This window comes from Asterias amurensis, chromosome 21 (assembly GCF_032118995.1).
Source record: "Asterias amurensis chromosome 21, ASM3211899v1".
NCBI lineage: Eukaryota > Metazoa > Echinodermata > Asteroidea > Forcipulatida > Asteriidae > Asterias > Asterias amurensis.
The window spans coordinates 2,621,583-2,646,887 of NC_092668.1; the positions used below are offsets into that span (position 1 = coordinate 2,621,583).

General features: G+C 37.8%; 3 protein-coding genes across 12 annotated transcripts in view; 1 reads left to right on the forward strand and 2 right to left on the reverse strand.

Annotated features, from left to right (window-relative positions):
- The window catches only part of LOC139953333 (uncharacterized), a 60,666-nt gene extending 55,413 nt beyond the window's left edge, over positions 1-5,253 (reverse strand). For 3 of the 8 annotated variants that reach the window (XM_071952837.1, XM_071952836.1, XM_071952830.1), the window contains exons 1-2: positions 4,795-5,048; positions 910-994 (exon numbers count right to left, since the gene is read on the reverse strand). The gene's annotated coding sequence lies outside the window, so the exon portion shown is untranslated. Of the gene's footprint in view, positions 1-254; positions 390-416; positions 550-909; positions 995-4,526; positions 4,720-4,794; positions 5,049-5,099 lie in introns of those variants that run through there. The other 5 variants (XM_071952832.1, XM_071952834.1, XM_071952833.1 and 2 more) reach the window with 5 other exon arrangements.
- A 2,511-nt stretch (positions 5,254-7,764) lies between these two features.
- Positions 7,765-19,041, reverse strand: LOC139953184 (uncharacterized). 2 transcript variants are annotated; one of them, XM_071952631.1, is made up of 10 exons: positions 18,870-19,041; positions 14,626-14,700; positions 13,986-14,118; positions 13,273-13,442; positions 12,260-12,365; positions 11,791-11,961; positions 10,890-10,925; positions 10,462-10,576; positions 10,020-10,106; positions 7,765-9,330 (listed from the first exon to the last, which is right to left on the reverse strand). In XM_071952631.1, the coding sequence occupies exons 1-10, from the start codon at positions 18,908-18,910 to the stop codon at positions 9,206-9,208; spliced, it is 1,059 nt and encodes a 352-aa protein (XP_071808732.1). In that variant the 5' UTR covers positions 18,911-19,041; the 3' UTR covers positions 7,765-9,205. The 2 variants fall into 2 exon arrangements, with proteins under 2 accessions (XP_071808732.1, XP_071808733.1); XM_071952632.1 differs by lacking the exon at positions 18,870-19,041 and adding an exon at positions 15,898-16,057.
- Positions 16,260-25,281, forward strand: LOC139953186 (peroxisomal membrane protein 11B-like). Of its 2 annotated transcripts, none has more exons than XM_071952638.1 (4): positions 16,260-16,356; positions 21,011-21,145; positions 21,644-21,759; positions 22,650-25,281. In XM_071952638.1, the coding sequence occupies exons 2-4, from the start codon at positions 21,072-21,074 to the stop codon at positions 23,234-23,236; spliced, it is 777 nt and encodes a 258-aa protein (XP_071808739.1). In that variant the 5' UTR covers positions 16,260-16,356; positions 21,011-21,071; the 3' UTR covers positions 23,237-25,281. The 2 variants fall into 2 exon arrangements, with proteins under 2 accessions (XP_071808739.1, XP_071808738.1); XM_071952637.1 differs by lacking the exon at positions 16,260-16,356 and adding an exon at positions 19,216-19,471.
- Positions 25,282-25,305: the final 24 nt, after the last annotated feature.

A 25,305-nucleotide genomic window follows, 5' to 3' on the forward strand; every position in this document is an offset into this window, starting at 1 on the left:
TACTTTGCTGATGGAAAGACCAGATAACAAAACCACAATGAAAATAAGGACATCCCAATGTAGTTCAAGCCATTCAATGCTGTGAATTAGTCACAAACTGCCAGGAGCCTTCACTTGCTTGCCCTCAAACTGTTCAAAATAAACAAATACCTGACTTTCTCAATTAGAAGAACCATTTACCACTTGATTTAAAATGTTGATTGAGTAAAACATGATGAAACAGTGTCAGATATTGAACAAATCTGAATTCTTACCAGAACATAAAATGGTTTTCGCCTGTGTACAGGAAAATAACACGATGAAGCGACATCGATTAGAGATGTCCGTGGAAGCTTGCGAGATTTCTTACTGTTTACACCATTTCGTTTATGTGTTGATGTTACAATACAAAGCAACTGTCCTCAAAAATAACCTACGTTGCTGTGGTGCCCTGTGCTTTTGCTGTGCTGCCCTCTGCAAGGTTCCAATAACAGCTTACATTTTCCCCCATATAGAAGTGCCCTCACCAGAGGAAAAATGTTGTGCCCCTTTTCGAGCGGAGTTCAAGGCCTGAAACATGATAAGTCTTCTGTCAACTTCTTGTGTCTCAAAAGTCTCTTAATAAGGTTGTGATTGAGTACAATGTACGTAAAACTTACATGTATAGTGTCTCTAGGCTTTGAGATGCTCAGAGCTACATGTAAGAACTTCAAACACTAAAGCCGGTTCATACTTCCTGCGAATGCGAACGCAATACGAATTTTGATGTCACAAATTCGCAACACATAATTCGCAACAAATAATTTGCATTACATGTAGTCGGCTTGTGCTCAACTCTTGTGAAACATTCGCTGCGAAAATAGCCCTGTGATGTTAAAACTCGCTTCGCATTGGCAGGAAGTACATGTATGAATCGGGCGTGACACTCACCTATACAAAGAATTGAGATCAATATGAATTAACCTCAGTAGACATCATGGTCAGTGTAGCTTTTCTATTTATCTTCAACAAAGTCCTGTCCATACAAAAAAAGAAAAGAAAATATTGCTTATTAAAAACACGCAAAAGATATTAACACTATCAGCTGTAATGTAGTTGATCTTCAATCTTTCTTTCTCAAGAGTAAAAGAAATCAACGAATGAAAGGATAAAACTGTTTACTTTTTTCCATTAACAGTTTGTTTTAGTGAAAATGCCCGCTGATAAATAAATGGACAAACTTTACATGACAAAAAATAGGACTCCAAGTGATATACTACTCATACTCATAAACCTTGTATCGTGCTGATTTGTCATACTTATTAATAATAATATGGCAAGGCTCCAATTCAACAACCACTTGTTTGTGCAGTATTTCAGGCTATTGCAACACAATGAATCATCTTCAATGAATAATTGCCACTATAGAAGATGACGGAAGAAAGATGAGACAAATCATGTGTTGCTTAATATGGCATGCTGAATGTAATCTGCTATGTGGAAGACAGTATAAATATAATGTAAATTGTTCATGTAAACTCATTTACATTGCACACGGTAAAATGTAAACATGATCTGTAGTGTGTTCATGTACACCATGATGTATTATCACTTTAGCATGCAAGATCAATGGTACATGCATACGTGTAGGCCTACATGTATGCAAAGAACAGTCAGTGACATGTGCCAGCATGGTTTACTATTAAGCAAACGGCGCCCTCCAGAGTTGTAAGAGCTACATGTAGATTTACCTGTCACAGTGTTGAACAAATGTGCACGGCAACAGTTGACTTTTGTCAAGCCAAGGCATAATTATACAACATTTCTTGCAGGAGGTTTATGACGTGGAACTAAATATGTCACATGTGTACACCGAGCAATGCCCTTATGCCTAAGTCATGCCAGTGTCCAAGGTCAGTCAAAGTGGTCAATCATACTGTCTTGACGCAAAAAGTTTAGCACATTAAACATGTTAAAACAATTAAGCAGTCTGTATATTTCTTGTCTAGTTCCCTATACTTTAGAAAATATTTAAAAGTTGTTTGAGGTAGTTTACAAACCCAAAAACAAGGATGAAAAGCATTCCACCCCCTACCCTCATTCCAGCCTTAACGAGGCCAAATGTACATTGTACATTCAGGTTGCCAGATTACAACGTATACAAAATTCAGCGGCCAGACTTGTCACCAGAACTCGCACTCGGGAATCCATCACACCCATTCTTAAGGATCTACATTGGCTACCAATACGGGCTAGAATTGATTTTAAAGTTTTGGTTCTGACTTATCAATGTATCCGTGGTATTGCCCCTGTTTATCTTCAAAGCTTAGTTCAGGAGTACAAATCTACGATCTTCAAGTAAATCCCTTCTGACCCCCCCCCCCCCCCCCCCCAGTTATCAAAACCAAGTCGTACGGTTCCCACTCTTTCCAATATGCAGCAGTTCAGTTATGGAACAGTCTTCCAGAGGTTGTTAAACAGGCTGAGACATCAGAACAATTCAAAACCCGGTTAAAAACATATCTGTTTACTTTGTACAATAATTTTTGATTTCCCTTTACAGCACATAGGGACCTCACGGTGATATGCGCTATATAAGAATGGTTTTATTATTATTATGTACACAGAGCTGTACTACGCTTTGAGTTGACTGGTTTAGCAAAACTTATGTTCTTATAGTTTTACTTCATTTTTCCCAAGAACTCTGTGTGACTCCCCCCCGAAGTTCAAGGTCAATATGATGGGTACTTAACATGGCTGAAATTCTTGAGAAATTTGAAACCTGCATTATCTTGTCAAAGACACTCTGGTAATACGTTCCTACAAGAAAGAGGTCACTATACTGGTTCATGGTGGTAACTTGGCATGGAAATGATATGACAGATGACCTGTGATTGATGATGATAGTTTATGTTTTTATCTTAAATAGAAATTCTTCAGACAATTTGAGCTGCCACTTTATCCCATTAACCACCCAAATAATCTATTCGGAAAAAGATGTACACTTTGTACATTTGTTGAGCATGTACATGTAAGTGTATACAGGTTTACGCTATCAATATGCCTCTCTTGTCTTCAGATTTAAAAAATGGAAAAGTGAGATGAAATCTTTGTAAACACATCACTTTTATTTCAAAATTGTTCTTTTTAGACTTCTCGTTCCTTGTGGATAATTTTGCAGTTCTTAAGACTAGAGGAAAGACTAGATGGTAACGAAAGAAACTTCTTTATTTAGTTTTATGACTGAAACCATGAATTTAATTTCAAGTGTAAACATTCCGTTTAGTTCAGTTTGACCAGTTTCAATCACAGGAATATTCTTGGACTTGAAAACCTAACTTGATACGATTGAATGATGCATGTACCCAACGGACCATCTAACAAAGTTCAATTATTTTACGATTGGTTGGACGCAGTCGAAATTCTTTTTTTTTAAAGATTTACTAACCAAAATTTCCAAAATTCAAACCAAACAATAACAGGTGAGCCACCTATCTGAAAAGGAATGAAATATTAGCCGGTACACATTATAAAATAAAAGCTGGGCTACAATAATAAGACATGCAGTGAGTCTGGAGGATATTTCAAAATTTAACCCCAACTTTGCAAAGGATTGATAGGTTTTTTTGCCCAATAAGATTTGAATTTGTAAACATTGTATGGCGTGCAACTTTGAAGATCTTTGTACAATGCGTTGTATCAAAAATTGTATCAGAAAATACATAAATGTTTACAAAAGATAAAAGTAATTTGCAATACACATGAGGTACACATCATGATAAATATTATAAGCAAACCATGCTCCATCACAGGTTCATTATCTAGGCCGATATTAAACACATGGAGCTAGTATGGGTTTTAAAATCATCAACTGTGTACAAATATGTGGCTAGCTATCATTATCAAGTTACGTCAACTCCAAAGAGATCAAAAACTGCATAATAAAAGTACCGTATCGTAACTATGAATACGCAATGCCAATGGCTAGTCCCTACAAACTAAACAAAAAATTGCAAGTTACAAATCTTCACTGTCTAATTTCTACCTCCATGGTCTAACTCATATTCATAACCACGTAAAACCTATGCAGTAAAACTTTCCTTCTGTGTAAATTGTATGCTTGTTTGGGTTTGGTTAACGATGTGTTTTAACGCTAAGCTCAAGCCTATCGTACCGACAACAGAAAATCAATTATTGCCAGGACGATCACACTGAAAACTGTTTCATAAACACAAGGTATGACCAATCAAATAATAATGTCAATAAATAATAAAATGATGTCAATTATTGGTGATTTTGTGTTCTCATCTGTTTGATAAATCACACATTCATAAAACATGTTCAACATGCCAAGATCATAATGCTACCCTCATACAGTATAGACACAAATCTCACCGAATTCATGCAGAAATCAAACATACACGTTACATTTGCAGTCGTGACTGTTGTTCATAATATCACTCACTCCATGCCATGCCAATGCAACCGATCAGTCAAAAAATATATGGACTCCAACACTCAACAAATAATTTACAAAAATTGCATATCAATGTCAGGGAAATATTCACCTTTTTTGAAGGACTGAATAAATCAGCCTTGTTGTCCCTGATAATTCTATTGAATTTAACGACCGCCCCAGGCAACAAAGGTATGTTTGGGATCACCCCACTTAGCGAAAAACAAAGCAGTGTTTTGGACGGTTCGATAAAATAATAAATGGTACTCAGTGTTACGACGTGCACACACGTATTGGGAATGACGATGTACGGTATATGGATGTACGTTTTACATGACGTACATGTACATACATTTACTACTGAATGTGTGACAACTTACGGCAGACGACGATAAAATCGCTGACAGAAGGTTCCAAATCCAAGCATAATAACCGTCGCCATCTTACATCAAACCGAGTCATATTTACATGGTTGGTTCCAAATAAAGGGATTTTTTGAATTATAATTCTGAGAAGTAATAAATCTGCACTCAAGCATGAAAACGACAGAAAATTGATCAATCGCCCCTTGTAACTTTTGTCGATATGGGTAATTTGGCTATACGCCACTGCTTGCTAAACTTACAACACGAAAAGCAAGTATGGTAAGGAGAATTTAAACAAGATGAAACAAAAATAGACTTACCAAACAATACAGGTACATTTCTAACAATTGAGGTTATTAAAATCCTCTTTTCTAAAACAATATCGTTCAACTTGTATAAACAAAAGTATGTATCGTTCTCAACTTATCCATTTCAATACAATACTATTAATTTCAGTGTAAGTTCTTCTTACTATATTCCGTCCTAGATGAACATACGTACGCCTACATCTTTTGTATTACGCAAGATGATTGGACAAGCATGGATCAAAAGATGATTTGATTGGCTTATTACATATTCTTGTGAAATCTGCGTTCACGTTTCATATCATGGTATTATCCCTTGAAGCTTCTTTTGAACCAAAGAAAAATAATATTTGGAAAGATATTCGTTGAAATTTAATTTTTTTTAAATCGGGTTTAAAGCTAGCTGTCTTCGATTCTTAGCTCATCGTGTGGATAATTTTATCACGGGTGAACGCACATCTATAATATGAGACAAATAAACACAAAATTCCTGAAAGTGTCTCCCAGAGCCATTCTTAAACCAACATATTATGTTTCTACAATCCGGACCCGCTGGAAAATGATCGGCAATTCTTGGCAAGACAGTGAGGGGCGCTGTTTAAAAAATAACAGTGACTGTTTTGCGCTCAAGCTGCGGTATGGAGTAGTTGTAGTTTGATTTTGTTTGAACTTAAATAAGGAAGTTGTTAATTTTTCCCTCGTGGTAGGGCTACGCTATCAAGCCATAAGTAATTAATGCATTAATTACTTGCTAATTGGATTTGTTCCCGCATAGAGCATTGAAAACGGATGAGCTCTCTGAAATCTAATTTTACATTCCAGGTGATTTTGATTAGCCTATAAAGTTGGCATATAATAAATAATGAAGTGTTATAATATGTTTATTGTCCAAATTAACATGTTTATTTATTTCCCAGAATAACGGACATTTGGCACTAATTCTCGTTACCGATGCAAGAGTGGCCGCCGGAATTGGAAGTCGGCGACTGAAACCTTTTTTTACTGCTCCATGATTATCTTCAGCTGAATTTGTTTTGGGACGACTGGGGCAACTTATTTCTAGAAATTGTGTCACAACTGTAATGTTGATTGACTATCGAGTTACTATTGATTTTATATATCACTTTGGTCTAAATTAAATTTAATAGTCATGATGATCGTAAAAGTCATGAATGCATCTTTTTCCTCAAAGAAAATTAAATTGGCCTATAAGGAATAACTACGTTTGGTAAATTAGAACTCACTACCGTTTGTTTCAATCCATTATGCGAACCTGGGGTGGATTTCACAAAGAGTTAGGACCAGTCTTATCTTGAGTTAGGACCAGTTGCTCGTCCTCTTAGGACTATCCATGCAATTTGTATATCTCCTAGGTAGTTCTTAGTTAGGACTAGTCCTAACTCATTGTGAAATCGACCCCTGGGACACAATTATTCCCAAAAATAAATATGCTTTTTATCATTTGGAGATTTGTATTCCGAAATCTGGAGCGGGAATTAGGTCCACCATGGAGGGAAGGGGATCGAAGTGTCCATTCAAGAAGAATAATCTGCAACTGGAATACACCGAGTAATCTCAGAGATAGGCCTACTGCAAATTATAACAATTTGATATCTTTTCCTATAACCGCGCAACCTTGTGAAAAATTTGTCCAAATGCATTATATCCCTCCCCACCAAGTGTTGTAAACAAAATAAAATATGTTTTGATTGTTTTTTTATATTTTATATTCCCAACAGTGTTCAACTAGCATTCAAAATTTTGGTTGTTCGTGCTTTGGAGGTAGACCATGGAGATAGAGTAGGCCTGAGGGCAGAGACTTACTCTGTGTGGGCCCGGCGGGTAGACCCATTATCAGTGCTTGCAATGAAAACTCACTCAAACATAACCCTCATCGTAAAAAAACAAAACTTGCAACCCGCCACTTGCCTCTGTCGAAGTGTCTATGGTTCTGATCTGGGCCATTCTGGGCCCACTAGAGCTGCTACGCACAAGCATTGCCTAGATGACAATTTTGCCTTGATAAAAACAGGGTTACCAACCAAATTTTCGGATGATTTTCAGGATAAGCAACGTACAACAAACAATATGCAACAATTTGAAATTTTGGTTGGTAATCCTATTCTCAGGGAAGACATTTCATGCTAAGCAATTTTGTTTTGCTTAGCAGCTCTACGAAATTGGGCCCAGTTTTCACAAGAGCTGACATCCAATCAACCTCAATTATTAATTTTGTTGAAAACTATACTTTGGTGGTCTTGACGAGTTAGTTTTTTTAAAACTGGTATCACAGGTGTCTGGGCTGAATGAGAAATTGATTCAAAAGAGGGCGCTATTGTACATTTTCGCCGTATTGAGAGTGCACCATTTTTTTTGTATAGCATTTGGCAATCAATTCGAAATATTACTACAAATTTCAAAAAGCTTCTTAAAAACCGAACAAATTTATTCTGTCAGCCTCTTGAAGACCAATATATTTTAAGGCAACCTTTAGGTTTCTTTTAATTTTGGCAGGTAAGCCGTTTGGAATTTTTTGATATTTTTTGCAATATTTTTTCCCCCAAAAAGTGTAGAAAAATAAACAACCCTGCATTAACAAGCTGCTAAGGGAAAAAAAACAGAGTTTCATTAATATATTTTTCAACTATAAAATTAAAAATCACAAGGGAAACTAGCCGAGTTATTTTTAAGAAATGGTTTGGGGTTGGACAAAGAAGAAAAATTGACAAAAGCGGTATCTGAAGCGACAACATCCGTCACATTTAACCAGCGGTCATTGGTTCAAATCCCGCTCAAGTAAATGTTTCCTTTGTTCAACATCAAACCATTTAGATAATTTATTTCCAGAAGAATACATTCAAAGATTATAATCTATTCAACAACTTTAAGTTGTTTGATAATTGATTGAATATTCAAATTGTGTAAAATAGTATTCTGACAAAATAAAAGTATCAATACACAGGTGGTGTCTCCAAATGAATAACAAAAGGGACCAAGTTTAGTGGAAAAGAGATAGCTCAACATTATAAGCCAGTACCGCATCGACCGTATTGGATATGACATCACCGTTCAGTATCTGCCCTACAACATGGGGTTTGTGTGGCCTACTCTCAGAGGACATTTTTCAACAGGGACAATAGGTCCTCACTAGTCGGTTCTTTGTTTTCATGGGTCCTCACTATAGTCATTTGTGTACAAAACCAATAGGGATTGCTTCAACACAGAAACAACAGAAAGTACAACAGGTGTTTGTGGGCATGTCTACTATTCATAACCGAGGACTTTAACAAAAGGGATCCGGGAAGAAGTCACACCGGGGACAGTCCTCGGCAGATTTGGTGAACAAAACCAATGGGGACGTCTGAAAAACAAACTTTGTCCAAACAATGGGAGAGCAAAAGAGAAGTCCTCGGTCTGCACCATAAACACTGCCTGTGTGAGAGTTTGTGTGTAGGTGTGCATGAAGGTGCCGTAGAAATCAAACTGGGAACGCTGCGTGCTTCTTTGATGTTTGCATTTTGACGCACATACTGTCTGCCCTACAAGTTGGCGAACTTCAAAGCAACAAAGGGGTTATTCGATACACAATAAAAGGCAAAACTTTTATAAACCAAATGGCTTCCCAAAACTCATTCCAATCAATGCTGTAAAATAGAAACTGATTTTGCAAGGGGCATTTACCCCTGTATACAAATGGGGTATGGTTATTTTATTTCCTCAACTGCCTCTATAAGCCAGAACACTATTATCTACCCACAAAGTTCGACAACTGAACCAAAAATGAATTTATATCGAAGCCCACCACCACGTCAATTTTAAAACAATTTTCAACATAATCTAAAGAACGGGAGACTTTTAGACGGTTCTTTATCACGGTAGTTCGCGCGCTCTGACTTACGCACGCAATACTGAGCATGCGCGCGCACGCTCAGAGTCGCAAAAAAGTACCGATATGTCTGCTGCCACCGACGTCTCAAAAGTCCCCTATTGATTGTTTACCCAGTGCACCGGTCAATCTTGAAATGTATTTGACTCTTCTCATTACAACCTTGACAAATAGGAGAGGGGCTTTCCTAATTTTTTTAATAAACAATTTTCGATGAATGCTGAGTGGATTTGAATCATTTGAATTCAGCCTTTCCTTCGAATGAGACCCCTGATCTTTGAATGATGTAGCTTGCGGTGTAGTTGGCACATCGGACGCAATCTGAAATCTCTTTTCCTTGAACCATCTGTGCAAGGAATCCTAGAGATTAAGAATAGATTGGAAGAATGAATGTTATAGTTATGATAATATTACAGCATTTGTAAGGTGCATCTTCCTGTAAAGCTTTCTTTTTAAAGGTCTACTAACTTCCTTACATGAAGATAATAGTTATTTTTAAACATATTTGGTTCATGGTAATAACTCCATGTGTGTATCTACTTGCTAGGTAGATTATGTTCTTTTGAGAATTTGTCTTGCCTTATATTCTACTACCTAGGAGCAGATTCTCAGAGTTCATGGGACTTCTCAGTTCTGAAAAGATATTTTCATTACTAGGTTTAAAAAACCTATTCAGTAAGATAACTTCAGCCCAACGAATCTCAAAGCTACATAAGAACTGTGGACTGGGCCATATTTTTGACCACGTGAGGGCGCTCTCAATCACTTCCGGGGGTATATTCATTCATACCCATAACTGTTATGAAAGATTGGAACACAATACCACCATAGACATCATATCCATCACGGACAATAAGACTTTTAAAGGAGCCGTTATAATCCAACTCTAAAGCAAATTGAAACTACGGCGCAACACTAGTGACAGAACGCCTATTAATCTGTGCAGGGCGAATCACGTTTACCCCCCGGAAGTGATAAAAAATACTATTTATAGCGCCCTCCACAGTAAAAAAAATAAGGCGCATTGCCCTACATGAAATTTGACCTACCTCCTACAAATGCATCACCGGCTCCGTTGGTGTCTACGATTTCATCTGATGTCAACTTCAGTACCGGGTACTTCGTCACCTTACCATCTACATGCAAGAAAAAACAGTGTCTTGAAGAAGGTGTTTTTCCATTAACAGGCCTGAAATATCAGCTTTGTATTTTGAAATAGGACACCCCACTGGAAAATCTTAAAGTCTTGGAAACTTTTGGAAGGGGCACCAAAGCCAAGACATGGGGCACCAAAGCCAAGACATGGGGCATGGATGACAATAAGCCATTTTGAGATATCTTGGAAACAATACTGCGACACTGCTGTAAAGTTTGGGTAAACTTGTCTGTATCGACCAAACCGAACAGTGCATTTCTATAGTGTCCACCATACCTCAAAATGGTTAATGCCCTCCAGGTAGTTTCAGGCCTGCATTAAGTAACAATACTCACCTTGTGCAACGATGGTGTCATCTGCACCTTGTGTGATGATCACAATGCGTTGGCGTTTTGTGTTCTTCTTTTCTAAGGCAGCTGTCTTGAGGGCAATCTCTTCAAGATCTTCTGTCTGTAGCCAAATAAAAAAAAGGTATAAATTTATAATAACTCCAAGGGCAGCCTTTGATTTTTCTTGAAGGGCACAGCAATTTTTCTCTGGTAAGGGCACTTCTATGGGGGAATATTAATTTGTATTGGAACCTTGAAGAGGGCAACGCAGCACAAAGAGCATGATTTCTTTATATCTAACGAAAAATTACGGAGTATTTTTGTTTGCAATCGTCTGAATTCCGTAAGAAGTCTGAAATTTCTTATCCCTGCAAACAGTAGAAGACCTCTACAAACTGAGATAGTTCTTACACAAAATATTTTGTTGAACTCACCCCAAAGTCTTGTTCTTTGGCAAAGATTCCAAATTCCTAAAAAAAAAAAATAGAAGAGAAAATTTAATAACAAACGAGCAGATAACAGCCACAACATTGACACTGTTCCAAAGTTGTGTGAAAAAAATAATGTCAAAACAAGCAATCTTGATTATTTTTTCTGTTTTACCCAGACAGTTTTGTTTGAGGTTTATAATTTTGATATCTGAAACAAAAAGTTTTAACCCCTCAAGGTTTCAAGCAGTATACTCTGCTTGTGTTCAGGAGAAAGACGAACAGCTGTCTCCTGAAGACGAGCAGAGTATACTGTTTGAAACGTCAAGACCAAACCGGCTCTTTCCAGAGCCAGCACTCACTCAAAAGAGAATTATTAAAGGGTTGTACCCTCAAGTTTACAATTATTTATAGTTTATTCTTATCCATCACACCATGGTAAGCTTCAAACAAGACTCTTTGGTGTTGGATTGTGCGGAATTACGAAAAACTCTTGCTAAAACCCTTGTGGTCGAAGGAGGATGTATTCCAAGGCCAGACTTACCGTTTCATTTCCAAACAAGTAATCTACATAAGGCATAACCTCCATCTGTGGCTTCTTGAAGAATTGACAGATAAAGGGAGCTCAAGTGGGACTGGAACCAATGACCAACGGATTAACATACCGGCGTTCTACCAACTAAGCTAGATAGCCCTATGATGGCAGTCAGAAGCCATACAACCATTAATTCAGGTATAGCCAAGGATCACTCATTTTGGCCCAACGACCAGGGCACTAACGTAAAGTGTGTTGATACTTTATGGTGAAATACACTATATAAGAACTAGTTATTATTTTATTAACCTGGGAAGCAGCAGCTATGGGATCAATTTTTTAGAACCCCAGTGGACGAGATAGGAGACTTACCGTTTCATTTCCAAACAAGTAATCTACATAAGGCATAACCTCCATCTGTGGCTTCTTGAAGAACTGACAGATAAAGGGAGCTGACAGATTGGTCATGTAGACTTTGTTCTTCTCGTCGGCATGCTTTGCAATAGCCAGCATCGCCTCGGGAGACACCGTTAGATGAAATCCCTGAAAAGGCCAGAGGAAAAAAGGGTTAAGTTTCCGGTTAAAGGATTTGGGTACTTTTTGTAACACAAAACACAATGTCCACAGATTTACATGAAACTTACACCGTTTGAAGATATTGATGGTAGAAAGCGTACCTTAAAATAATAGTTGCTGAGGTGCTGTAGTTTTTGAGAAATGAGTAAAACAATGTAATGAAAATCGTGTAATTGTGTTATAGCTGATGTTCAAAGTGTTGATGTTAACAAAGTCTCAGTAGTAATATGTATGCATGACTCATGAGAGTTCCTTTAATACTCACAGTATTGTAGAAATATTCAGCCTTTTCAATGAGTGCCCAGTTCTCTGGTTTAAGTAGATGGTCGAGCTTGAAGTGGTTAGCTGCTGCTAAATTGGCAACAAGTGACCTGAAGGACAAAACAAAAAAATTATGAAACTTTTTCATCTAAGACAAGAAATCTGTGTCTGTGACGCGATCTCCGTCATACAAATGAAATGTACACGCCAAGCAATGCATACAAATCCATACAGGAAATTCAAAGCTGCATGCCTGGCGCGACTGTATTTTCATGTTAAAGAAGTGTGCACTAGGCATTATCATTTTGATCTTTTGTGAGAGATCACCTAACATCACAATGCCATACGGACACATCAAGGTCAGGGCTGCACTACACCAACATAGGGACCGTTGCCACCTACTCATGGGGCTGAAACAGGGTTTACCCCTCTTCAGTTTGAAAGGATGTAGGCCTTGGTATCATTTTAGCTGCATACCCCAAACAGTTTCAGACTGGAATACAATACCACCAGACATCATTACAGACAATAACTCTTAAAGGCAGTGGACACTATTGGTAATTTCTCAAAATAACTATTGGCATAAAACCTTTCTTGGTGACAAGTAATGGGGAGAGGTTGATGGTATAAAACATTGTGAGAAACGGCTCCCTCTGAAGTGCCATAGTTTTTGAGAAAGAAGTAATTTTCCACGAATTTGATTTCGAGACCTCAGATTTAGAACTTGAGGTCTCGAAATCAACCATCTAAACACACAACTTCGTGTGACAAGGGTTATTTTTTGTTTCATTGTTATCTTGCAACTTCGATGACCGATTGAGCTCAATTTTTCACAGGTTTGTTATTTCATGCACATATTGAGATACACCAACTGTGAAGGCTAGTCTTTGACAATTACCAATAGTGTCCACTGTCTTCAAAGGAGCAGTCAGTCAATTATCGTGTATACCCTGGAAGTTCTAAGAGGGCCCTCACGGGTCACAAATACAGCGGGTATGAAATACAAGAATTGCTCACCTGTTGTTGCCGGTGATTAGAGCGGCACATGTACCCGTTGGCTGTTCAGCATTGACGAGGTACGCTGTACGGACTTTAGCTTCAGCCATCTTCTCTTTCATGTTCTTGGCGTATTCGTCCTCGCCGATACAACCAGAGAATACCGCCCTCTCTGGCTCCTCCAAAACCCACTAGAAATTAGACGAAAAGCAAAGGATCAAGTTGTAAGATTTGTTCAGATTTTCAGACTGATTTATTATAGTCTGCCCCACCCACCTTTACAACGGTCCATCAACAGTGGCCACATAGGCGCTTTACACGCTACTCAAATAATAATAATGGACCAGTTATCAGAAAACTAAACTGTACAATCAGTAGTCGCAGGTAGTGTTGACAAGACATGACAAGGGTCATTCGCACTTCAACTTATGTGTGTGTATGCCCTACATGTCACTAAACAATGACCAGTTAAGTTAAGCATTGGTCTTTATTGCTATTCATATGACAGCAATTTAACTGGGGTCCCTTGCTTAATTTTAGCATGGTTGTAAAAAATGTAGCAATTATTGTCCAAGAGAACTTGGACAGTAGATCAAATTGTTGTCCTTCCACACGAGGTACATTTTGTAAAATTTTATGCTACGCTTAGCAAAGGACCCTTGCTTAATAGCTCTCGTGTGAAAGGGGCTTAACTGTGAATTTGACCAAAGAATGTTCAGAATCTTGGCATATACCTGAAGCACCCTCAAACTGTTTTGACAAGCACCGCCTGGAATGTACTCCACGTCAAACTTTTTGATCATCTCTTCGTATAACGGCAAGTGCTTCTCCTCCGCCAAGATTGCACAGTTGGCCTCCAAATCATACCTTCAACGAAAAATATTTAGAAATCAAAATAAAAGAGTGGGTGATTTAGTTTGGGTCAATAAGCGTTTTTTCATCTTCTTTTTCATTATCCTCTTTCTTGCAACTTCAAAGATCATTTGAGTCCAAATGTTCACAGGTTTGTTACTTGATGTACGATGGGATATCAAGTTAGAACCCTGCAGCCGATTTCACGAAACTTTACGCAACTGCGTAAGTCCACTTACGCAACGTTTATGGCGCAACTTACATCAAAAACATTGCGCAAGTGGACTCACGCTTGCGCAACGTTTATGGCGCAACTTACGCCATAAACAATGCGCAAGTGGACTTACGCAGTTGCGTAAAATTTCGTGAAATCGGCCCCTGGTCTTTGAAAATTCCAAAAGGTTGTCTGATGCCTTTCAAAGACATTTTCCATCCCTGGAAGTATAAAGGCTAACAATCCGATCATTTTCTTCAATAAAAAACCCCAATAAAAAGCAGAGAAGAGGGTAAAACGTGACTCACTTGCTGAGGAAATCCTTGTCGGCTTTGGCTGAAATGTCCAAGAGCGGATTGCCGATTCCGAAGAGAATACCTTCCCTGAACAAGAAACAAAAAAGATTTGTGTAAATCATTACAGTTACATTTAAAAGGGAAGTACATCTATACTTATGCTTTTTGATGAGTGCATAAATTCATCATACTGCATAAATTCATCATACAATTTTCAATGAATTTATACTCTTTGATCAGATCATGTACTTTCTTTTTAAAGACAAAGTACAAACTGACCATGCCCAGTTTTATGGCTGTGCTTACTGCCGAATTCTGCGCTTAAGCTCACCGTTCGTCGCTTGCAGGCAAGCGCAGAATTTCCATGCCAGCTGTTTAAGTGAAGAATGTCTAGTAACTAAGAGTACGCACACACTCGGGCCAACATTCCATGCTACTGTGAAATACGTTTGATGTAAGCATAGAATTCCCTGCTTTCGCAAGTGCCAATTCTATGCTTATAATGAGCAGGGCAGAGCCATGAAATTGATCCCAGTAGCTGTCAAGAGCTAATTATTAAAAATGTTTTTAATTTAAACAACCTAGTTGTTCTCAACCTAAGAGCTCAATTTATAAAACTTATCGGATAATGGTGCCACCACTTTTTCACTAATTTTCACAAAAAGGGATATCTCATTGAGGTAAATTAGATACTATATTATTTCATATCGAATGAACAAGTGATGGCGCCATACGGAAACTTTTCCAATTTATCAACACAGAATCCTCCAAAGAAATACCGAACTAACTCAAATAGTAACAAGTAAAAACAACATTTGAAAACAACCCCATCCCCAATTGCTCATTTTCGATAGACATGTGTGGTGTTAAAGCATGGAGGTAGAACTTTAGAATCATAGCTCCATAAGCCTTTTTGAGGTATCGCAGACGTGATAGGAGTGTAATGTTCGGTTTGAAATAGCTCCATGGTTTGGGTGTATACCACACACAAATTTACCCAAACCTATAGTGTTGTAGCATTGTGTTTGCCATATATCTCAAAAAGGACTATGGTAGAAGTATTGAAGTATTGAGGGAACGTGTCTCAGTTGTGGATGAAATGCTATACTGTGTTTGTGCATGGATTCTTTGCCAGCAATAATTTGCAACTCTGTAAAGAGCATGTGTTCTCTATCCAGTCACAGCAACAAATCTCAACTCATATAAAATAATTAATACAAGTCCAACAATCGCCACTAGCTGTAGCATTAGCAGTGTAATTTCCGAATTTCCACCTGTACGTACCTCGCCATTGCTAATCACTGCTTAAATGTAGCTTTAAGTCAAGCAGAATAATGACACCAATGTACAGTGTACACGTAGTAGTAGTTAGCCAACAATACACAAGCTGCACCACACACACACAAACTACCCGCACCTCCTACTCTCTTGGTCCCTCAGTTCTAAAAGGACACTTTCAACATTACACAGCAAATTACATGCAATCCCACAATGGACCAGTCCATTTGCTATCACCCCCTTCCATGACCAGATGGGCTGTTTTGGGCTATACCATTTAAACAACAGGTGTTTCCACTGATGAATTGGACTTTGTTAGGACTTTATTTGCTTTATAAAAAATTATCACAGGACCAGTGCTTTGACAATAAGTTTTTGTGCATTATAATATGTAGAGTCTATTCAATTTGGGCATTCAATGCAAATGCAGATCAAAAGGTTTCCACCTCAGAACATTGCAATTAGGTAAGTAAAGTACAGCCATGCACAGAAGGGGCATAATAACTGAATTGAATGGTAACAATGTCAAACTTAACTGGACTGTGGGACCAGGGAGATCTACTCCATGGTGGACCTGGAGGTCTACTCCATAGTGGGACCATGGTTAGGTTATTCAAAAACTTGACCCTGAAAAGTAAATAGAGTGTATACACTTCCACTTCTAGCACACTTTTAACTATAATCAAACATGGGATGAGAGAAAAATCAAATGGACCTCATTCAGATTTGAACCCATGACACCTGATCTGACACTCTGAGCTATGAGACACAGCGGAATACCATTTGAACTTTGTTTACAATAAGTGTGACCTTTTTAGGTATTCTGGCAGGCAATATAATGCACTGGTCCTATGGGAAAGTTGACATTTTGTGTCATAATTTTCCACATAAATCAAAGAGTTATGAAAGTAAAAGCTGGACAAGTTTTGAGATGTGCCCCCTTTCGTCATATCAAAAGTTGATACAAATTAGACAATGCAATTTCCATCAAATATAAGATTTTATGTTTTCTTCTATTAGGCTGTGTACAAATCATGCCTGCAGGAAGTCCAGGCTCTGTGGCTCTTTTGTAAAAATATGTGATATCACAGGTCACATCGTCTATACTTACTCAGTATTGGCTAAACAATAACACAAAGAATGGAACTATACTATTACTATGGTAACAGTGTACTTACAGTACATTTTGTCAAATTATAAACTGTTTGTTGAACAACTTTTTTTCTGAACATTTAGTTTACTTTTTTCCCCCTTAAGTATACCAAACCAATACTTTTGTGAAAACCTATAAATTCAATAATTTAATATAATTATGCAAAGAGATATTTGCTTTCAACTGATTTAAGTTTGACCCTGTCTGAAATTAAAAAAAATTTATAAAAAATAAACATTTTCCCCAAGATATTCTTTTAAAGCCATTGGACCCTTTCGGTACAGAAAAAAAAAAAAAGTTCACAGATTTACAAATAACTTACAGGGTTTACAGAAGGTAGTGGTGAAATACTTCTCTTGAAATATTATTCCATGAAATGCTTTACTTTTTGAGAAAACAGTAAAACAATATCAATTCTCGTTAACGAGAATTACGGATTTATTTTAAACACATGTCATGACACGGCGAAACGTGCGGATACAAGGGTGGGTTTTCCCGTTATTTTCTCCCGACTCCGATGACCGATTAAGCCCAAATTTTCACAGGTTTGTTATTTGATATAGAAGTTGTGATACACGAAGTGTGGGCCTTGGACAATACTGTTTACCGAAAGGGTCCAATGGCTTTAACAAGTTATTTTTTTCAACAAGTTAGAAACATAATAAATTGTCACTGATGTCAACATAAAAATAATGTTAGGCCTAATTCTAAATCAAACTGTATTCATGAACGATCGCGCTGAAAATGAGCTCATAATGATTTTTCCTAAAGTGGGAAGGTAAAGTGAGCTCGCCTTTAGTTCCTTGAGACCTATTTATATATGCTTTGTTGGTCCAGATACAATGTTAATTCGTGGTTGAACTCCAAGTCCATCTGTCTAACTCTAAAGCTCTCAGAGTCAAGCAGGTTCTCTTTTACACACCTGGTTTCAGAGAAGCAATTATGGTTAAGCGCCTTGCTCAACAACAACGGAGATAAAAGTGAAGTTAGATCCAAACCCAAAGTCCTATACTATGATATTTGATTCAACCGTCATGGCCCATAGACAATGTCGTAAAAGCTGTTTAAAATTGCAGACAAGTCTGATTTTAAATAAAAACAATATAATTTTCTTTGCTCCTAAGTGAGTATAGAGTAGAGTAGAATCCTACTCGACGTGTGCCCTGGGAAATCTGTTAACATATCTTGCAGCAATTGCTAACTAAGCATGATGTGTGGCATATCAGTCACACAAATTAACATAATTTTGCCTTTGGCTGGTAACCTTTTTCCGGGTTATGGTAAACAACGTTTTTCCGTGCTTAGCATGTTTGTGTGCTAACTTTTTTAACACTGACTAATTTTTTTAATAGGCTTTTTAACATGAAATTGAAATTGGGCTCCGAACTTGAGACCGATGCAGTGTACCTACATGACCTAACACACACACAACACACACCAATGACTGTGTATCGCACAGGCTATTACAAAATTAGTATTGTATTTTACAAAAACAATCATGGTTGGTTGGAGGTAAAAATTTACAAACAAAATACACAATTTCATTTTGACTTTGACACAATTAAAAGCACACAATTCGCAAAATTCACAAAACCAATCATTCCCCCACTCTGCGGCTGAGTCCGACCCTATCAAATCATCAAATCAAGTCGAAGTTATTAACTTCTAGTTTTCAACTAAAAAATTCACCGGGAGGAAGCGTCCCTGTGAACAGTCATGTCACACAAACACCGGCTAGCCGCCGTTTTGTCAGTATAAAGTCATTGTTCAGCAGAGCGAGACAACAAAAAGCAGTGAAACTTTTTGTAGTTCTTTACAAACTCACGGTACATCCAACTTTGATCTTTTCGCTTGTGGTTCACCCATAATCACCAGAAGATGTTATCACTAAAAGGTAAACACGGTGTGTGTACGTGTATTACGTAATAAGTTGAATTGTGGCTGGTGATTTTGCGTGAATCGCGACCAAATTTGGACCCACACAAAGATGATGCCGCCGAGTTGTGTGTGTAATCGAGTTAAACGGTAACCACGCCACGCGCGCTTTGCACGCATGCTGCTGGCCATGCTTGAAAAGGTCACTTCCTAAAAAGTGGCAGACGACAGGGCGCCAGTCTAAATTTCTCTTTTTTATTTTTTATTTCCGCGTCGCGTGGTGGCGCTGTGACACATTGGCGGTCCCGTGGAAAAATCAGGAAAAATGGGGATTCGAAGTGGGGGCGACACATTAATTTTGTTTGCAGGTAGTCGTCTGCAGACGTTTTAAACACTTAAAATATATGACTATAGGCTAGGGGTTAGAAGCAAGAATATACTTGCTGGCTGAGACGTCGGTGGTGTACGGTGGTGTTGATATTTACTCTCTGACTGTACTGAGGACCCGATATAAGAACTGTGTTTGTTGACACGGAGGCGCGACCGTCAATGGTTTGTATTACGTAATAACAGTATTCCCTCTTTCATTCTTTCTTGGTTTGAAACTTGGACACTACTACTACCTAGGTGGGGACGCTTCTCCTAGAACTATGCGGTTTCGTTTCGCTATTGTCTCCCGTAACCGCATAGTTCTAGAAGTAGGGGTAGTAGGTGGGGACAGTCAGTCATTACGTAATAACAGTCCTACTGAAATTTCCAGTGCAAACTCTTGTGAATGTGATTGTGAAGTTAAAATTTTCTGTGTTAAAATTAAAAATAGCAGACGACAATGACGGAAAGCTCAGCCCCAAATTCACAAACACTATGAAGGTCTAGACAAAGTCATAAAAGTAAACACTAAACAGTAATGTGTGTTTGTTTCCCAAAAAACAAAAATTCCATCATGGTTTTTAAATGCATGGTGATGGTGTCTACTTTCTAATTTCTTATAGCATTGAGCAAAAATCTTGTTTATTGCTCCACGTCAGAGTAAAGAACATTGTCATTGAACCCCATTTACAAATGTATTAAGACATTAAATGAGGGTTTGAGTCTTGTTTTTGTATTTGTAGGACATGTCAGACTCCGCAGATTTACAACTTTGGTAGAAATCTTTCCTCAAAAAAATACTTCCTGATGAGGTGCTGTTCATTTTGAGAAATGAGTAACACAATGCACGTAATTAATTTGCGTTTCAGTGTAGGAGACAACTATTATTTTAGCATGTACAATGTATATTAGTGCTGCTGGTATACCAGTTTCTCTTAGGCTAATAAGTTCGTTCCGTAGCGGAAAGAACCTCAGTTCTAGGAGTGGTATACCAGCATATCTTCAAAGAGTAAAAATCTGTGGACATAGTGTTTTATGTCCTACAAAACGTACCTAAACCTTTTAAATCAAATGGAGTTACAAATATAATGCAACCTTATCTCGGCTAATTCATTATCTTGGATTACATTTTTATTTGCTCTTTGAGAAAGATGCAAAAATTCTTGATAACAAATCTCTGTTGTATTGTAGTTAGTTAGTCAGGATGAATTACTGGACCAGTATTTTATAGAATTGATATTGAACTTCTTGTAGCTTTTTGTGGCAGGACGGCTTTGTAGAGGTGCTGGGCTCAATTTCATAGCGCTGCTAAGCACACAAATTTGCTTAGCATTAAATTTCTTCCTTGATAAAAACATGATTACCAGCCAATTCCATTTGTTGGATATTGCTTGATATTGGTATTTAGCTGCTGTTTGCTTGTCCTAAAAATCACGTGGGAATTTGATTGACATTCCTGTTTTTATCAAGGGAGAAATGTCATGCTTAGCAAATTTGTGTGCTTATAGCAGCGCTATGAAATTGGGCCCTGGTCACCTGTTGCTCCTTGCCACTCACTCACTGGCTTGGTATTTTTTTTTAAGTTATTTTGCTTCTTCATACCTTTATGTAATTGATTTGTATTTTAAATTTTTATGCCAGTGAAAAGTCTAATAAAACTAATATGTAAATTGTGCAAGATAATCCAAATGGAATGAAGGCTAATTCTGTGTACTCTTTCAGTTCTTAGGTTAAGGTACTTCTTCATTTAGGCTCGGGGGAAATTTGAAATCATCGGAAGACCATGAAGTCGAAGGACTTAACTAAGAAGATCATCACATTTAGTGGACAGACAGCTGGAAGGGACAAATTTTACAGGTACAGGGCCCGGTTTTTTTTTGCTTAGCCAAAAATTATCTAAGTTGCAACAATATAAAATTTTATGGAATTTTTGTTGGTAACCAGCTTCAGGTAAGCAACAATTTGTCTGTGCTTAGAAAATTAAAAATGTTTACAGGGTTTACTAAATTGGGCAAAGAAGAGACAAAGCCTTTACCATCACCAGCCATTGGTCTTGATCTTGGGTTGTTAGTAAGCATTAAATCTTATTAAGCACAGACAAATCTTGCTTAGCTAAAACTGGTTAGCATCCAAAATTTCATATTGTTTATATTGTTGCCACTGGTTTGCTCCCAATACATTTTGTTGTTTTGCTAAGCAGTATTTTCTGCTTTAAGACCGCATTGTGAAATTTGGGTCAGCAGATATACAGGGCCAAGTTAAATGGCTCTGACCATGAACTCTGCACTTAAATGAATCTCTGTCAGATCAAATAAATGAAAATAAATTAATATAATTAATCAATTAAAATTGCAGGACCTGTCAGTATGGTAGTAAGCTCCTATGGTGGTGTCTTGAACAGGGCAGCGGGGATCCAGACCTCATCAGGAAAGTCAAGGCGTTGGAGAAAACAATCGGCACTAGTAGGAAATGTAAGTTTGGGACGTTGTGCCTCAAAATGAAATCACTCAAAGCGGCAGGGTTGGTAGTGTTCTATATTAAAGGAACACGTTGCCTTGGATCGGACGAGTTGGTCTACAAAAAGCGTTTGAAACCGTTTGTTATGAAACGTATATGGTTAGAAAGATGTTTTAAAAGTAGAATATAATGATCCACACAAGTATCACTCAAAATTGCACGGTTTTCTTTTTACGTCGCGAACTATCACGGTCGGCCATTTATGGGGGTCAAAATTTTGACCCCCATAAATGGCCGACCGTGTTATTGGACGAGGTAAAAAGAAAACCACGCAATTTGGAGGTATATTTGTGTAGATCATTGTATTCTACTTTTACATCATCTTTCTAACCATATGCATTTTATAATAAACGGTCAAAAACGCTTTTCAAAGACCAACTCGACCGATCCAAGGCAACGTGTTCCTTTAAAGTTCAATAAAAAAAAAGACATTTTATGATAACGCCAGAAAAATAATCTCAATAAGCTCTTCTGCATTATTATTATTGTATTTTGTAAAATAAAAAAAAAGGAAATCTGGATAGCAGGATATTGCTGGCAATCTGGATTTATTCTCAACGCTCTTTCTAGTGCCAAAGGAGAAGAGAGAAGACAACGTAGAAACTTTCAGTTTAAGATGTGGGAGGAAAACCCCAAGAATTACTCCAGGGAAAACCCACGCACTCAAGTAGGGGCTGAAAACTCCATCTTCATAGTGCCCCCGATTGGATTCGAACCATGGTCCCAAAGGTGGAAGATGAGGCACTTACAGTTTTTTTACACCAATCAGATTGCCCAGCGATACCAAGGTGTTCATGTGATAAAATAAGTCTTAACCAAATTTTTTTGTTGATATATTTTTCAGTGTTTCGCTTCGGAAAGAGTTTTGACGCAATCACCGCAGCAATGAAGACAATCCATTTACCGGACGTCTTCCTCAGCTTCACCATCACTCTCGCCAAACTCAACCAGTCAGTCTACCTCCTGATAGACCACACCCTGTGGGCGCATCGCATCGGTCTCGTCGAGGTTGACAGCAAGCGGCTCTCAAACCTCTCCACCCGGTTCTGGCTGGCCACTCTCATCCTGAACCTGTCAAGGGATCTCTACGAACTCTCAAACGTGCTGAACGACGCGATGGCCCTCTACGCAAAGCGCGTCGGCGGCGGCGGGATCGGGAATCACTACACTTCCAACGGGGAAGATGGCCGAGACTCGCAGCATTTATCCACCAATAATAACAGTAGTCAGTTGGACTTTGTGATCCTTTGCCTTCAACAAAACATGCCAGTCGTTCTGGATTTAGTGAAGAACACGGCTGATATATTCCTTCCGCTTTCAAGTCTTGGATATCTCCCAATTCCAGTTGGAGTCCAGGGACTTTGTGGCCTTATTAGCTCGCTCGTTGGACTGTCGACGGTGTGGGAGTCGACGCTCAAGATACAACCATAACATTGCTCTCTTTTTAGTTGAAGCATTTATATTAAATAAGAATATTTAAAAAAATAATTGGATGAAAACTCATCAAAAATTTATTGTTAGGGAGCTTCTTAGGTCAGGCATGTTCTAGGTGCGAAGAAGGTCCAACGGATCACGCCATAAACACCCACTGGAATTCTCTACTGTCCAAAATTTATGTTCCTACCGTTGCAACTTTTGACATGCTCCCTAACATGAATGGTGTATTTATGTGTAGTTCTTTTATGGTGGTGGAAGACTAAATAATATGTGAAGTTTTATTTTGTTTACTATGGTCTCAGCATTAAATATTCAAATACTTTTTTATCAATTTTTTTTAATATTGAAACTCGGTGCAGTTAATATTTTAAGGACTTTATTATCACATCCTGGGGCTGAATTCACAAAGAGCTTCAAGATTGATCTTAAATGTGTATCAATCTTAATTGCTTAGCAAAATGTGCTGTCAGAACAGAAAACACTACAAAGCAAAACCGCGTAATGACGTGTCATGGCCTAGGGGTTAAGAGCACCGATTTCAAACTCTGGTATTTCTGATCAGCTGGATGTGGTTCAGGTCCCAGTCGTGACACATGGTCCTTAAAGCAAGACACATAACCATGATGCTTTGTCCTTTTGGATGGGATGTAAAGCCATGATTGGTCCTGTGTGGTGTGCAACACATGTAAAAGAACCCAGTGCAATTATCAACAACAAAAAAACTTTCATAAATCAACTCTACATTTTCCAAAGACCTGCCGATCCAACTATTAACTTATTCCTTTAAAGGCAGTGGACACTATTGGTAATTACTCAAAATTATTATTATCATAAAACCTGATTTGGTAATGAGTAATGGGGAGAGGTTGATAGTATAAAACACTGTGAGAAATGGCTCCCTCTGAAATAGAGTAGTTTCGAGAAAGAATTAATTTTCTACGAATTTGATTTCGAGACCTCAAGTTTAGAATTTGAAGTCTCAAAATCAAGCATGTGAAAGCACACAACTTTGTGTGACAAGGGTGTTTTTTCTTTCATTATTATCTCGCAACTTAAACGACCAAATGAGCTCAAATTTTCACAGGTTTGTTATTTTATGCAAATGTTGAGATACACTAAGTGAGAAGACTGGTCTTTGACAATTACCAATAGTGTCCACTGACTTTAACATAATTTATTTGTATATTATATCAAAAACAAATTAACAATTTATAGAAGCCTTTATCAGTGGCCTTGGTGCACTACAGTTTAATGTTCACATTCACTGTCGTCTTATGTGGCTGGTCTAGTTCCCAGTCTCAACTAATTTAGTTCCTTCAGGGGTATGAATGGGTACCTGTAAGGGTAGAGGTTTATATTGTGCATGAAAAAGCCTTTGGAGCGCCATGGCAGCCCAAGGCTGTAAGGAAATCGTATAAAAAGGAAAACATTCACCATCCGAGTAAACTTTATACATTATTGTTAATTTAATATAGTTATTCAAACTGACTGGCTTATTGTTACATACATTATAATTGATATGTAGTTTATAATCATGACAAATGGTGCATTGTTTAAAGCCATTATACACTTTCGGTAAACAGTATTGTCCAAGTCCCACACTTTGTGTATCACAACTTATATATAAAACAACAAACCTGTGAAAATTAAGGCTCAATCGGTCATCTGAGTCGGGAGAAAATAACGGGAAACCCACTCTTGTTTCCCGCGCGTTTCGCCGTGTCATGACATGTGTTTAAAAAAAATCCGTCATTCTCGCTAACGAGAATTTATATTGTTTTACCGTTTTCTCAAAAAGTAAAGCATGTCATGGACTAATATTTCAAGAGAAGTCTTTCACCATTAACCTTCTGTAAACCCTGTAAATTATTTGTAAATCTGTGATTTTTGTTTTGTTTTTTTCTGTACCGAAAGGGTCCAATGGCTTTAAGTAACAATAAGTAATTAAAGCTCAGGCCTTCGAATTATTTTTTTTTGAAGGGGCTCAGCATTCTTTCCTCAGGTAAGGGGTACTTCTAATAAAATGAGGAAAATGTAAATTTGTGTCAGTACCATAGAGCCAT